The sequence below is a fragment of the Triturus cristatus genome, chromosome 2_2 (genome assembly GCF_964204655.1).
Source record: "Triturus cristatus chromosome 2_2, aTriCri1.1, whole genome shotgun sequence".
Classification (NCBI taxonomy): Eukaryota; Metazoa; Chordata; class Amphibia; order Caudata; family Salamandridae; genus Triturus; species Triturus cristatus.
The window spans coordinates 831,061,333-831,075,207 of NC_140582.1; the positions used below are offsets into that span (position 1 = coordinate 831,061,333).

Sequence of the window (13,875 nt, forward strand, 5' to 3'; positions counted from 1 at the left end):
CCTGGTAGCACTTTTTGGAGCCCTCTCAATAAGTCTCGCCAGACCAGCGCATGCGCTGGGTCAGGCGAGACCTAAAAAGGAGAGAGGGCAACCCTGGCGGGAACCTCTAGTTGCGGGAAAGCGTCGGTAAGGGACTCATTCAATCTCAAGCAAGCTGTTGGATTGGCATATAGGATCATAAGCGAGGCAATGAAAGCAGGTGGGAAGCCAAGTTTTACTAAGGTTTTCCTTAAGAACGGCCACTTCATGGATTCAAGTGCATTTTTGGAGTCGAGTAATGCCGGCACCGCTGGAGTCGACGGTGAGATCCTATGTCTCGAAGCACACCAGTATACGTAGCTATGCTAATGTTACATATATAGGCCTTGAAGGCTTCCCAGTGGGTAGCCTGAGATGACAGCGTGCCTGTATTTAAAGTGAAGTATTCAACTATGGCTGCATGTAAGTCATATCAGAAGACCTGGTCATGCAAAGGTTCACTCTGGAAGCGCCAGTGGGCATAGAGTAAGTTTGCTAGGTATGCGTAAATGTAATATTACTGGGCAGTGGTCCGACTAAGTGCGGGGTAGGTGTGTAACATCAGTAGTCCACAGGGCAGCATTGGCCGATACGAGCCAGTAGTCTAGCTTGTCAATACTCCATGAGGAGAAGAATAAAATGTATAGTCTTTATTAGTGGGGTGCTGTGTAGTCAAATGTCTGTGATACCGTAAGTGTCAATGATCTGGTGGAGTACCCCCCGGCATTTGATTTACATACTGGGAGCGAGCTTGTGGAGTCTGCAGCTGGGTCGAGAACTTAGGGTGACAAAAGCAAAAAGAACAGATGATGGATGGAATGCTGAACAAATCAAACATTTCCGTATGGCTCGTTCCATACTGGGGTGGCGTGGTGAGCAAAACAAATTATGGATTAAACCCAGATCTGTGACTGCGGATGAATGTTTGAATTGTTCAGAATTCCGTCCATCATCTATTCTTTTTGCTTTTGTCGCCCTAAGCGGGAAGGGTATGCCCAGACATGGGTCCCGTGCGTACTGTACCACTGGATTCAGGCTAGCCTGGCTGATGAGGGCTGATACCTCGAAAGTGGTCCCAGGATGCTTGTTTCCTGTCTAGGAAGCACTTGGCCTGGCAGTACGGGCTGGACTGTTCCCATAAGCAGCAGGGTCAAGACTGATTTGCATATGGCTGGGTCTAAACTGTGGTGGTGTAATGAACAAAACAACTGTGGATTTACTGGTGGTGAATGTTTCATTTGTTCAGCATTCCGTTCATCATTTTTTCTCTTTGAGCTTCTGTCGCAAGATTATTGATGAATCTTTGCTTGTCTGCTCTTAAGCTTCCCTATGCTTGCTTGTTGGTTTTGGTGCATTGGCCCTGAGCTTTCGTTTTTTCTGCTCTTGTTCGGATGGTGTTGACTGAAGCTTTCTTTTTCCTTTTTCTCTTGGATTTTGCGGAGAGACTTGGTGGAGAGGCATTCTTTATGCTGGTGTTTTCTCTGGACCCAGTAACTCCTGGCAGATTGCTGTAACTGTTCCTTTGTTCTTCTCCCACTCTCTTTCTACTGGGTGTTTGTTGTCCTCTAATTGTTGCAGGACTTGAAAGGACTCTAAAATTGGTGACGAGGGTGACTGAATATGCTACTTACCAGTACTGTTCTTGGCATGTAGGGCTGCTGACATTCATATCTGTGCATAGATCGCCGCCTAGTGTTGGGTCCGGATGTTTGCACGTTGTTGTCCTGGAAGAGTCTTCGAGGTATCACGAGATAGGTGACTCCTCCCCTGGACCACAGTGCGCATGGGCATCCTCTCCATCCTTAGATTGTTTTTCGCCATTGTGGCAGTGATGGAGTAGATACAGTAAGTGATGACCATGCTATACAGTAATTCTGAGAGCTGCAGCTGCTACAGGCGCCGGGGAGGAGGGTGGGCGATATGAATGTCAGCAGCCCTACATGCCAAGAACAGAGGCATACTGGTAAGTAGCATATTCAGTTCGAGGCATGTGGGCTGCTGAATTCATATCTGTGCATAGAATATATAGCAGTACCTCCTATTAGCGGCGGCTACCAGTGCCAGCTGCAGCAGTCTGAAAAAGAGTTTTGAGAACAGCCTGTCCTACAGCTGCCTGCTGTTTTGAGTGTACATCTACACAGTAGTGTTTGGTAAATGTATGTATAGTGGACCATGTGGCTGCTCTACATATTTCCTGTAAAGGAATGTTTCCCAGGAAAGCCATGGACGCCCCTAACTTTCGTGTTGAGTGGGCTCGTGGGGGAATCGTTAATGTGCGTTTAGCTTTTTGATAGCAAATTTGAATACATTTAACGATCCATCTGGCTATACCTGCTTTGTAAATGGCGTTGCCCTTGTGTTGTGGAGAAAAGGCAACGAAAAGTTGTTTTGTCTTCCTAAAGTCCTTAGTTCTGTCTATATAGTACATGAGGGCCCTCTTTACATCTAGTGTATGGAGCATTCTCTCAGCGACATTTTGTGGATTTTGAAAGAAAACAGGCAGTTCAATAGTTTGATTTATGTGGAACTGAGATATTACTTTAGGCATGAATTTGGGGTTGGTACGTAGTACGACCCTGTTTGCGTGAACCTGTATGAATGGCTCTTGAATGGTTAGTGCCTGGAGTTCACTAACTCTTCTTAACGAAGTGATCGCTACTAGGAAAGCTACTTTCCAGGTGAGGAATTGAAGCTCACATGAGTGGAGAGGTTCGAAGGGTGGACCCATCAGTCTGGTGAGGACCAAGTTGAGGTTCCACACCGGTGCTGGTGGGTGTCTTGGGGGAATTACTCGTTTAAGTCCCTCCAAGAAGGCTTTGATGGCAGGCACTCTGAATAAAGAGAGGTGCTGCCTGTTTTGGAGATAGGCTGCTATTGCGGTTAAATGGATACGTATTGAGGTGTATGCCAGATTGCATCGGTATAAGTGTAAGAGGTAACAGATTATGTTTTGAATGGATGCGTCTAGCGGGTTAATGTCATTGTTGTTGCAGTAAATGACAAACCTCTTCCATTTAGCCGCATAGCAAGCTCTGGTAGTGGGTCTCCTGGCCTCCTTGATGATCTCCATACAGTCAGGTGGCAGGTTTAGGTAGCCAAACTCTAAGACTTCAGGAGCCAGATTGCCAGGTTCAGCTGTTGCGGATCTGGGTGCTGAATTTCGCCATGGATCCGCAGCCTTTGATGCGGCACCACGGAAAGTTCTAGAAAGGTGGTGTACCATGGTTGGCGCGCCCATGTGGGAGCAACTAGGATGAGTGTCAGTGAGTGCTGTCGCAGTTTGCGTGCCACCAGCGGTATTAACGGCGCTGGGGGAAAAGCGTACGCAAATCTGCCGGACCAGTTCATCCATATCGCATTGCCCTGCGACTGTGGATGTGGGAACCTGGCGGCAAAGCGTTGGCATTTTGCGTTTTCGTTTGTGGCGAATAGGTCTATCTCTGGATGACCCCACTGTTGGAAGTACGGTCGGAGAACGGACGGATGTAGTTCCCACTCGTGCATTTGGTGGCTGTGTCTGCTGAGCAGATCCGCCATCTGGTTGTCCTTGCCGGGGAGGTGTTCCGCCATGAGGAATATGTTCCTCTGAATGGCCCACTTCCACATGCTCTGAGCCAGATGAGACAACTGTGGAGAGTGTGTTCCTCCCTGCTTCTGTATGTAGTACATGGCAGTCATGTTGTCCGTCCGGATCAACACGACTTTGTTGCACAAGTGTACTTTGAATGCCTTCATGGCTAGGAAGATTGCCATCAGTTCCAGAAGGTTGATGTGCATCTTCTTTTGTTGTGTCGTCCATAGTCCCTGCACTGTGTAATTGAGTACATGGGCTCCCCATCCCTGGAGAGAGGCGTCCGCCGTCAGTATTATTTGTGGAACAGGCTCTTGGAACGGTCGGCCCTTGCAAAGGTTTTGTGGATTCTACCAATGCAGAGAGTTGTATGCCCAACCGCTCACCAACACTAGGTCTTTTAAGTGCCCGTGAGCCTGATTCCATTGACGTGCCAAGCACTCCTGAAGCGGGCGCATATGTAGTCTCGCGTGCGGGACTATGAAAATGCAGGAGGCCATCATGCCTATCAACTGCATGAACACTCGCGCAGGAAGGGAGTGTTGAGGTTTGAACTTTGAGATCAGCAGTTGCATGCTGTTGATCCTCACTAAATTTGGCTGAGCTGTGGCTGCCAGAGTGTTTATGGTCGCGCCCAGGTACTGTCGTACGTGTGCGGGTTGGAGATGTGATTTTGGGTAATTTAGTGAGAATCCCAGACTGTGAAGAAGGTGAATGGTGAGGGACATGTGGCTGGCGCATTGCTGGGCGGACTTTGCTTGAACAAGCCAGTCGTCCAGGTAAGGGTAGACGTGAATGTGTTGTCTCCGTAGATGTCCAGCCACTGTAGCTAGGCACTTGATGAAAACCCTGGGTGCTGTTGTCGCACCGAAGGGGAGGACTTTGAATTGATAGTGCTGTCCCTGAATAGTGAACCTGAGATATTTCCTGTGTGATGGGTGTATGGGTATGTGGAAGTACGCATCTTTGAGGTCTAGTGTGGCTAGGAAGTCTCCCTGGCTGAGCAGCGGGAGAACCTGCTGTAGGGTGAGCATATGGAAAGGCTCTGTGAGAATGTAGTGGTTGAGGGGTCTCAGGTCTAGTATAGGTCTGAGTGACCCGTCCTTTTTTGGGATTAAGAAGTACAGAGAGTACACCCCTGTCCCCTGCTGGTTGACGGGCACGACCTCTATTGCACCTTTTTGCAGCATACTTAGCACTTCCTGCTGCAATAATGCTAAGTGCTCTACGGTTCTTTGGGGGTATGTTGGGTGGAGTAGAGGTTAATTCGAGACAGTAACCATGTTGGATAATGTCCCTGACCCACCTGTCTGTGGTGATGGTTTTCCACATGGACAGGAACCGCTGGAGTCTCCCCCCGACAGATGTTATGTGGTCGGGGGGAAGGGAGAGGGCGTCACTGTTTGTTTTTGGGGGAGGACCTGGTGTTGCCGTAACCACGTCCCCTGCCCTTGGTGCTGGAGCCACAATATCCACCTCTGTTGGTTTTATCGTAGGTACTCTGTGTGCCCCCTTTAGTGTATTGCTGCTGTGACCCCTGGCCTCTAGCTGCTCCTCTATTCCCGGGGCGACGAAAGGAGCCACTACGAAATTGCTGCGTCTGCAGAGCCCCCATTGACTTCGCAGTGTCAGTGTCTTTTTTTATTTTTTCTAAGGTAGTGTCAACTTCGGGGCCGAATAAGTAGTCGGGGTTGACTGGCTGATTCAGGGTGTTGTTTTGAATCTCTGGTTTGAATCCTGAGATTCTCAACCAAGCGTGTCGTCGTAACATGACGCTGGTGTTAATTGCCCTTTCTGCTGTGTCGGCAGCATCCAGTGCGCACTTAATGGATGCGTTGGTAAGGAGTTGTCCTTCTCTGATGAGGAGCTCCGCTGCCTCTTTGTATTCATCTGGCAGATGCTGGAGTAGCGATTCTAGCGTGTCGTAGTGTGAACGATCATAGCGGGCCAGGAGGGCCTGTGTATTGGCAATGTGCCAGATGTTTGCTGCTTGAGCTGCAATTCTTTTGCCTGAGGTCTCCAGCACCTTGGACTCCTTGTCTGGGGGAGGAGCATCACCTGTTGTTTGCGAATGGGCTCGTTTGCGAGCGTTAGCAACTACCATGGAGTCCAGAGGTAACTGACCTCTAATGTACATAGGATCTCCGGGCGCAGGCTTGTACTTTTTTTCAATCCTGGGGTTGAGCACCCGTGCCCTGGTTGTTTCTTTGAAAATGTCCTTTGCAGGTTTGAGAACTCCTTTCAACATGGGCAGAGTTTTGACAGTTCTCTCGGAGGAGGCGAAAGTGTCCACTAAGAAGTCTTCCTCAACAGTGTCAGAGTGGAGTTGTACTCCATGATTGGCGGCAGCACGTTCTATGAGGGCATTGAAGGCAGCAGTGTCCTCTGTGGGAGATGTTTTGGCGCTGTAAAGCTGCGTGTCCTGGGTATCTGGCGCGGTACCCTGGTCTGTAGGGTCATCCCATGCCTGATCTGGGTCCTGCTGCTCATCAGGATCGACATCCCCAGGGTAGGTGGTATCATCGCCCATGTAGTCCTCTACTGCGTTCGTTTCGGAAGGCGTAGGAGAAAAGGACTGGGGATCCTGATAGGAGGTTTGCAAGCGTTCATACAGAACTGGTTCCGACTCTGCTGGCAATTTGTGCTTTAGAGGTATTCTGTAGGAGTCCAAGCCCCTCTCTGGCGTGATCTTCCGCTTGCGGAGCATCAGTCTACCAGTGTCGGCGTCGATGAATTGTGGCTGTGAAGGCTCAGAATGTGTGTGTCCAGTAGACGGGGACTGTGTCTGGCGGACACGTGTTCGGATCTCTAACATCCTCGGCGCCGTGGATGGCGGCAAACCAAAAGTGATGTTGGTTGGCGCCGAGGGTGCTTTTGGAGCCTTGTTCGTGTCTGGGCCCGACGTGGATCGGAGGGCTGCCCATTCCCTGATGCGTTGCAACGACGCCGCGACTTGTCGCACTGAGAACGCCGAAGGTTCTTTGGTGCCGGTCGGTACCGTGGAGGTAGGCGTCGACTGCTTTGGAGCCACGGGGTCATCGATCCGAAGACCGGTATCAACGGTCGTTGGAGTCGACGACTTGGCGTGTGCCGCCGTCTTCGACGTGGACTCAGATGGAGCGGCCATTTTGACTTTGGTGGTCGGGGCCGACTGCTACGGTGCCAGAGGCCGAGGCGCTTTTGTGGGACCGAGGGCCTTCTTTTTCGGGTCGGTACCGATATCCGCTGTAGTGAGTTCGGCGCCGAAATCCCTTTTACTGCGTTCGGAGCCGACGGCCTTTGCTGGCGTCGAAGGAGTGGAGGTCTTCGAGGGCTTCGAGCCGATCACGGCCAGTTTCACTTTTGGTTTCGGTGGAACTGGTGCGACGATTGGTTTCGGTTTCGTTGAAGGGAATCCAGTCGTCTTTGGTAATAATGGCTCGTGCGGGATGTTCGAGGCCGGGCCCGAAGGCGGGGCCGAAGAACTTTGGGATTGATCTCGGGTAAGGCCCGGAGGCGATCCCTCGACCTGAGCCGTAGAATGACGCCCTTTGACGGCCTCCGTATCGACGGGTGGGCCTGGCTCTTCGCTAGAGCTATCTTCTTCGGCCCCAAAGGCCTCATCGTAGTCTCCTACCTCGTCGATGACTTCTTCCCTGTGAAAAAGCACTTCATCGTCGTCTTCCGATCGGGAATCGTGTTCGGAAGCGGGGCTGGAGTTTACTTCTTCCACGCTCTCTACGTCCTCGTCCTCGTCCTCGTCCTCGGTGCTGAAGATGTTGGCCGGGGCAGGCGCCGATTTTGCTTCTAATCTCGCCGCCCGTCGATTCCGGAGAGTCTTCTTCGATCGGAATCGGGCACAGGCCATACATTTCGATTCATCGTGATCCGGTGAGAGACATTTGTTGCATACCGGGTGGACGTCGATGTGTGGGTATTTGGCGTGGCATAAAGGACACCGTTTGAATGGGGTCCTCGATTCCATCGTCGATGTAAGGTCGATGTTCGGATCAAACGGATCCGAAAGGCTGGAAGAAGTTTCTAAACTAATCGAGAAAGCAGTCGATACCGAACGGGAACAGTACCGACGAAAACTAAAGGCCTTTTGGCCTTCAACTGAATTTTCCTAACTTGAGCTAAGATAAGCACATCCGAACCCAATGGCGGAAAAAAACAATCTAAGGATGGAGAGGATGCCCATGCGCACTGTGGTCCAGGGGAGGAGTCACCTATCTCGTGATACTTCGAAGACTCTTCCAGGACAACAACGTGCAAACATCCGGACCCAACACTAGGCGGCGATCTATGCACAGATATGAATTCAGCAGCCCACATGCCTCGAACTAAGTCGTCACTCTGTTTCTCTGCATCTTTGAGGAGGGTGGTATTATATTGCGAGCGTTGGTTTGTCTGTACTATTCATGCTTACTTCCACTTTATCTTCAGCCTGGCCACGACATGGTGATATCTGGCGCCCCATCCACTCCTCTCATTACTCTCACATCCTGCATGGCCTCAGAACTTCTTGGCATTGCATACTTGATCGATCCGATGCTCTCTTGAATGGTCTGGGGAAACCCACATTGCCGTGTGAATTATTTTGTGTGGCAATTCATTGCCACTTATCACCAGATTGTTCAAAGCACAGAGATCTGCAAGCCTTTCACCATTCTTGTTCATGTCGACAAGGTTGTCCATGACTTCTTGGTACTTGGTGTTGTTGCTGCCAGTCTTGACATGGTGGTCCCACATCAGTATGATAATGTCTCTCTCGGGCATTTCTCCAGGATGGACTGGAGTCTGTTGTAAAAATGTTCATTTTCCCCTTTTCTAGCTGTCATTGGTAGGTGCATAGCACTGGATAACATTCTTGTTGGTCCTCCTTTTCTTTATGTGGAATGTCGCCGTGATGATTCTATGACTGTGGGCTTTCCATCCAATCAGAGCTCTGTTGGCTGCTAGCACTAGGTATTCTCTTCTTCGTGTCCAGAATACAGCAGCATTCTTCCTGGAGCCAGTCTTTTCTGTCCATGCTATATTCATCTGATTTTGCAGATGCCAAGTAGGAGATTGTTGTTTTAATCTCCACTGTCACATGGGCTGTCTTACCTGTCTCATACATGGTCCTCACATTCCATGTCCCGATTGTGATGGTCTTGGTCAAGAGCAATTGGATCTGCTTTCTGGCTTCCAGGCAGCTCTTGCTTTCACCACAAGGAATCATATATCTCCATAAAGTAGAGTCCTCTGTACCCGAGGATGTTTTCTGGTCATTTGGTTAACGTTTCTGTAGCTCAAATTCTTTACATGGTGGGGTAGCCGGCCTTGCGCATGACCCTCCTCCTTTTGCAGCCGGGCTTGGGACATGCCACGGCAGAGTTGTGGCCAACTATTGTTAATGGGTCATTTTGAATCAGTTAATGTTGCTTCTACTCATTCGTTCTCAGTGTTTTTCTTAAATTGCATTGAGGTTTGTGCAACATGTAAAAATATTCTCACTATCTATTATTCACTCAAACAAACATTTTCTTTTCAGGGAAAAGGCTTTCTCTGCTGGTAAAGCAATTTGTGAACGATTAAAGGATTCTATTCCGAGGCAGCTATTTGAAGTAGCCATACAAGCAGCAATCGGCAGCAAAATAATTGCAAGAGAAACGTAAGTGTCAGTTTTGATTTTTGCATGAGTGTTTTTTCAGTTTTTGTGCTTAAACACATATTTTATTGCACACTCTTATCAAAGTTCATTCATTTTTATGTCAAAGCCTATCAGACAGCATACCTGTCTGGTTTGCTAACAACTTTTTGGGGACATTCTGAAAGATTCCCTGTCAATGCATTCCACCCATTCCTTACCATTTTCTCTATGTTTTATGACTCACATTTGCTTGCTTTCTATATGCTGGCTTTGTTTGTTTTAGACGGTATAGCTTCAGTTTGTCCCTCCTGTGGAGCATGGCCTATTTACTGTATTCTTTAGGAGTGCTCACGTTCTGTAAACAGGCCTTAAAATCTTGTTCTTATCCTGTCACATTTACTGTGTATTCAGAGACAGAAGTCAAATGTAAGGCTCTTTCTTCCTGGGAGCTTGGTGTTTACTTTCTTACTCTGACTTTAAAGTAAGGATTTATGTTGCAGTCTTGCTGTGGAAAGAAAGGCTTTCTTCTAGCACACAACAAAATCTGAATGTATGTTAATGAACTGTGCAGATATTTCAGAATATATCAATTTTTAAAACACAAATGAAGCACATTTTTGTGTGATTTCGAGTGTGGTGGACACCAACGTTCTAATATGATCACACCAAATCAATACACTAGATGATGATATTTCCACATATTATCATTTGTGTACTGTATACTTTTATTTTTATTAAACTGTTATCTGCAATGGCAGTGTGCTACCACACCATGCATACTCCACTCTATGCCCTCCCACTCCTTTCTGCTGTAAGACACTCCACAAAACACTACGTCAGTTCATGCCATGCCACGCCACTCCACGACTTGCCACTTGATGCCACGCCACTCTGCGACACGCTCCTCTACAATGCACCCCTCCACTCTACACCACTCCACTCTACAACATGACACTCTGCTCCACTCTACGCCACTCCACTCTGTGCCTCTCCATTCTGACACTTTACTCCACTCTACACTATGCCACTCCACTCTACTCCAATCCATTCTACGACACTTTACTCCACTCTACACTACTGTATGCCACTCTACTGTACACCACTCCATCTCTGAGTCTCTACTCCACTCTGTGCCACTTCACTATACAGCACTCTATGCTACTCTACGACACTATACTCTGCGACACATCACACAATTCCCTCTACACCACTCCATGGCACCTTACTCCACTTTGACACACTACGCCACTTCACTCCAGTCTACAACTCCCTACCCCATGACACTCTACTCCACTGTAAGTAACCTCCTCTGTGCCACTCCATGCCATTTTACTCCATTCTGCGCTACACCTTTCTATTCGATGATCGTCCACTTCACTATACAACACTCTATGCCACTCTACTCTGCAACACTCTTGTCCACTCTGACACTCTGTGCCCCTCCACTCTACTCTATTCCCTCCACGACACTCTGCAACACTCTACTCCACAAGGCACTCTATAACATTCTATTCCACTCCATGATACTCCACTCTACGCAGCTTCACTGTACGACACTCCACTCCATTCTCCACGCCACTAACTTTTAGCCGTGCTGAACAGCCGCCACGATGATGTACAATATGGCTAAAACACATTGCTAAAGCCAATTATCTCCTGCATATGCGAGACCTATTAGCTTTGCAAATGCTTGTTTACCATACAAACATATAGGTTTTTAAATACCATATGCTTATCAGTGTAAACAGTCTGAGGTATGCCTGCCATCCATTGCAGAATTAAAGTGGTACTAGGTTTTTTTTCTCTTCAAATCTTTAAAAGTAAAAATAGGAATGTATACTATCACCCAAAAATCACATATCATATTTGATAAATATACCTGTCTGCTAACAAACTTTACTTGCAGGTACTGGTTAATGAAACCTTTGCAAACAGTGGAGCTCCATCATAAATGTCCTTGCTGTTAATGATGTTATTCTTTATATTCACAAAAGAGTTCCAGTTTTTTTAAAGTTGCTTTGTGAGCTAGTCATTTTTTGATAAGACTTGATCCCACTAACTTAGTCAATGGACTTACTATAATTATTACAGGGGTCTGAACACTTATTCAAAGTGTGGTTTGAAAATGCTCAAATAAACCTATAAGGTGCTCATTTCATCATCATTGGAAAGTCTATATTAATCTTTTTTTAGTAGAATACAAACGTTTTGCCTTCCACCTCTTTTTCTGACCACCTTTTTGTTGGCTTTAGGACTCTGAGCACTGCACCACTGCTGACCAGTGATAAAGTGCCTGTGCTTCTCCCCTAAACATGGCAACATTGGTTTATCCACAGTTGGTATATTTAATTTACTTGTAAGTCCCTTGTAAAAGTGGTATACCATATACCTATAAATTAAATGCTACTAGTAGGCCTGCAGCACTGATTGTGCGACCCACACAGTAGCCCTTCAAACCGGTCTCAGGCCTACCATTGCAGGGCGTGTGTGCAGTTTCCTGCCATTTCAACTTGGAATTTAAAACCCCTTGCCGAACTTCACTTTTAATTACATATAAGTCACCCTTGGTAAACCCATAGGGCAGGGTGCTGTGTAACTAAATGGTTGTGAGTCAATAAAAGGAGAGAGGCCTCAATACTCCAAGAAACAGGGTTCCTTATATAGTCAATATATCAACAAAATAAATCTCTTGGAGGAATCCACACATACGGGTATACCACTCTCCGCTCCTTTCATGATCGAACACTCCTCATTGCCAGTCTTAAAGGGATCCAAAAGGCAATTATAAGAAATCCATTTAATGAACCATAAGATTAAATTTTTTTTTTACAATTATATAAAATTCATATATTAAAAAACAGTCTGGGCTTTTGATAAAAATCTCGCACAAATACGCTATATCAAGAGCCACAACAACCAAGACATACACATTTGTCATTGATAGTGTGTTAAGGGCAATTTCTAGGCATTATTCCACTTGTAATTCATTGTTCATCAAATTTAATAAGATTTTCCTGTTAAATGTGAGGAACAATGAATTATAAGTGAAATAATGCCTAGAAATTGCCCTGTTGATTCCTTCAAATTAACAAACTTTCAATGGACTTCACTGGACTATGCCTTGCAACCAAAGTGATCTCCAAGAGCTCGTTGGCTTGCCTTCTGTTGTTTAAGAATCAGGGTTATCAAAGGCTCTACTCCTGCTCCTATGCCTGGTCCATTGGAAGTGGACCCAGATATTTGTACCAGAGAAATCGACACATATACTGTCTGCGTGTAGCAGAACCGGTGCATCAACCCTGTTGCGGGAGCAGAATCGGCACATTGCATCAGTACAAGCGATTCACCTCAAGAAACCAATGGATTGGATCCATGCATTGCTGCCGCAGCAGTGGGGAGAGATCGACGCATGCCATCGACTGCGCAAAAGAAACTCGGTGCATCTCCCTCGGAACCAACAACTCTTGGCTTCTACTCTCGATTTTCAGAACCGACACATCGCCACCACTGCGTGGAAAAAATCGACACTCAACCTCGTCTGTGAGGGGGGGGGGGCTGACATCGAGGCATCGCTCGTCAAGTTCCCCGCATCTCGCTGTTGCGACCAGGATCAAGGTACTTTGTTCCCCGGGCCTGTGTTTCTTCTGTACCCGGCCTGGACGTTTGACATTTTTCCCCATAAGACTTATTGCTTCTAAGCTCTAAGAACGTGTGTATTCTTTAAAAATGTATATCTCAACTTCTACCTATTGGACTTTTGTTGTTTTGGCTTTGATTTATTTATAAAGTTATTGTCTAGTATTCTAAAGCTGTGTGGAGTCTTTTTGTGGTGTTTTCATTGTGGGTGTGTGTTGCAAAAATATGTTACAAATTGCATCTTTAAATAAGCCTGACTGCCGTGTGCCAAGCTACCAGAGGGTGAGCAGAGGTTATCTTTTAGTGTGTATCTGACTTACCATGACTAGGATTGTGGTTCATGCTTGGACTAGGTGCATACCAGAAACTCAATTTCTAAAACACTTCAGTAAACAAACGTTTTCATCAAAGTAAATGTTCATGCTGTTTGCTGCTCACTTTTGAAGCCACACACGTAGCTTAGTATATTACATCTTAATTCTACTGCATGTAACCGCAAACCCAACATTCTAAACCTACAATCAATTCACTACACTCTAATGCTTATGTCACACTTCTACGGAGTCCATCGGGAGCCACAAAGGTTCTGTCATTACAAACTCACATGACACTACATCTCCCTCCCCGTTAAATAAAAAAATTGAAACATTTTAAACAGATATATACACTTAGAGCTCTTCAGTGAGGCTTTGTGGCGCTTGGTTCATACGTCCCGACCAAGTCTTCAGAAACTGAGCACAGACAATAGAAATGTCCATGACTGGTGTGGCTGTAGGAAAAACAGCAGCAGTCAAGGGTCTTCACTTGTCCTTTCAGACCCAGTCTCTACAATGACATCAGTGCCTGATGAGCAATGAGCCACATGTTGGAAAAGCGAGGATGCTCACGTAATGGACTTCCCAAGATGTTGGGCAGTCACTATGTGTCCTTTGTTGGTCACAACATAAAATAGTTCAGCGTCGAAAGGAGCATCAGACTTTTGTTTTCTATGCTGACGAACAAGCACTCTATCTCCTCTAGTGAACATGATCTCTTT

General features: G+C 46.8%; 1 protein-coding gene across 1 annotated transcript in view; it reads left to right on the forward strand.

The window, feature by feature from the left end:
• The window catches only part of GUF1 (GTP binding elongation factor GUF1), a 328,054-nt gene that overhangs the window by 297,103 nt on the left and 17,076 nt on the right, over positions 1-13,875 (forward strand). Inside the window, exon 16 of the mRNA XM_085642161.1 lies at positions 9,105-9,224. Coding sequence (XP_085498287.1) covers positions 9,105-9,224 — 120 coding nt within the window. The remainder of the gene's footprint in view (positions 1-9,104; positions 9,225-13,875) is intronic.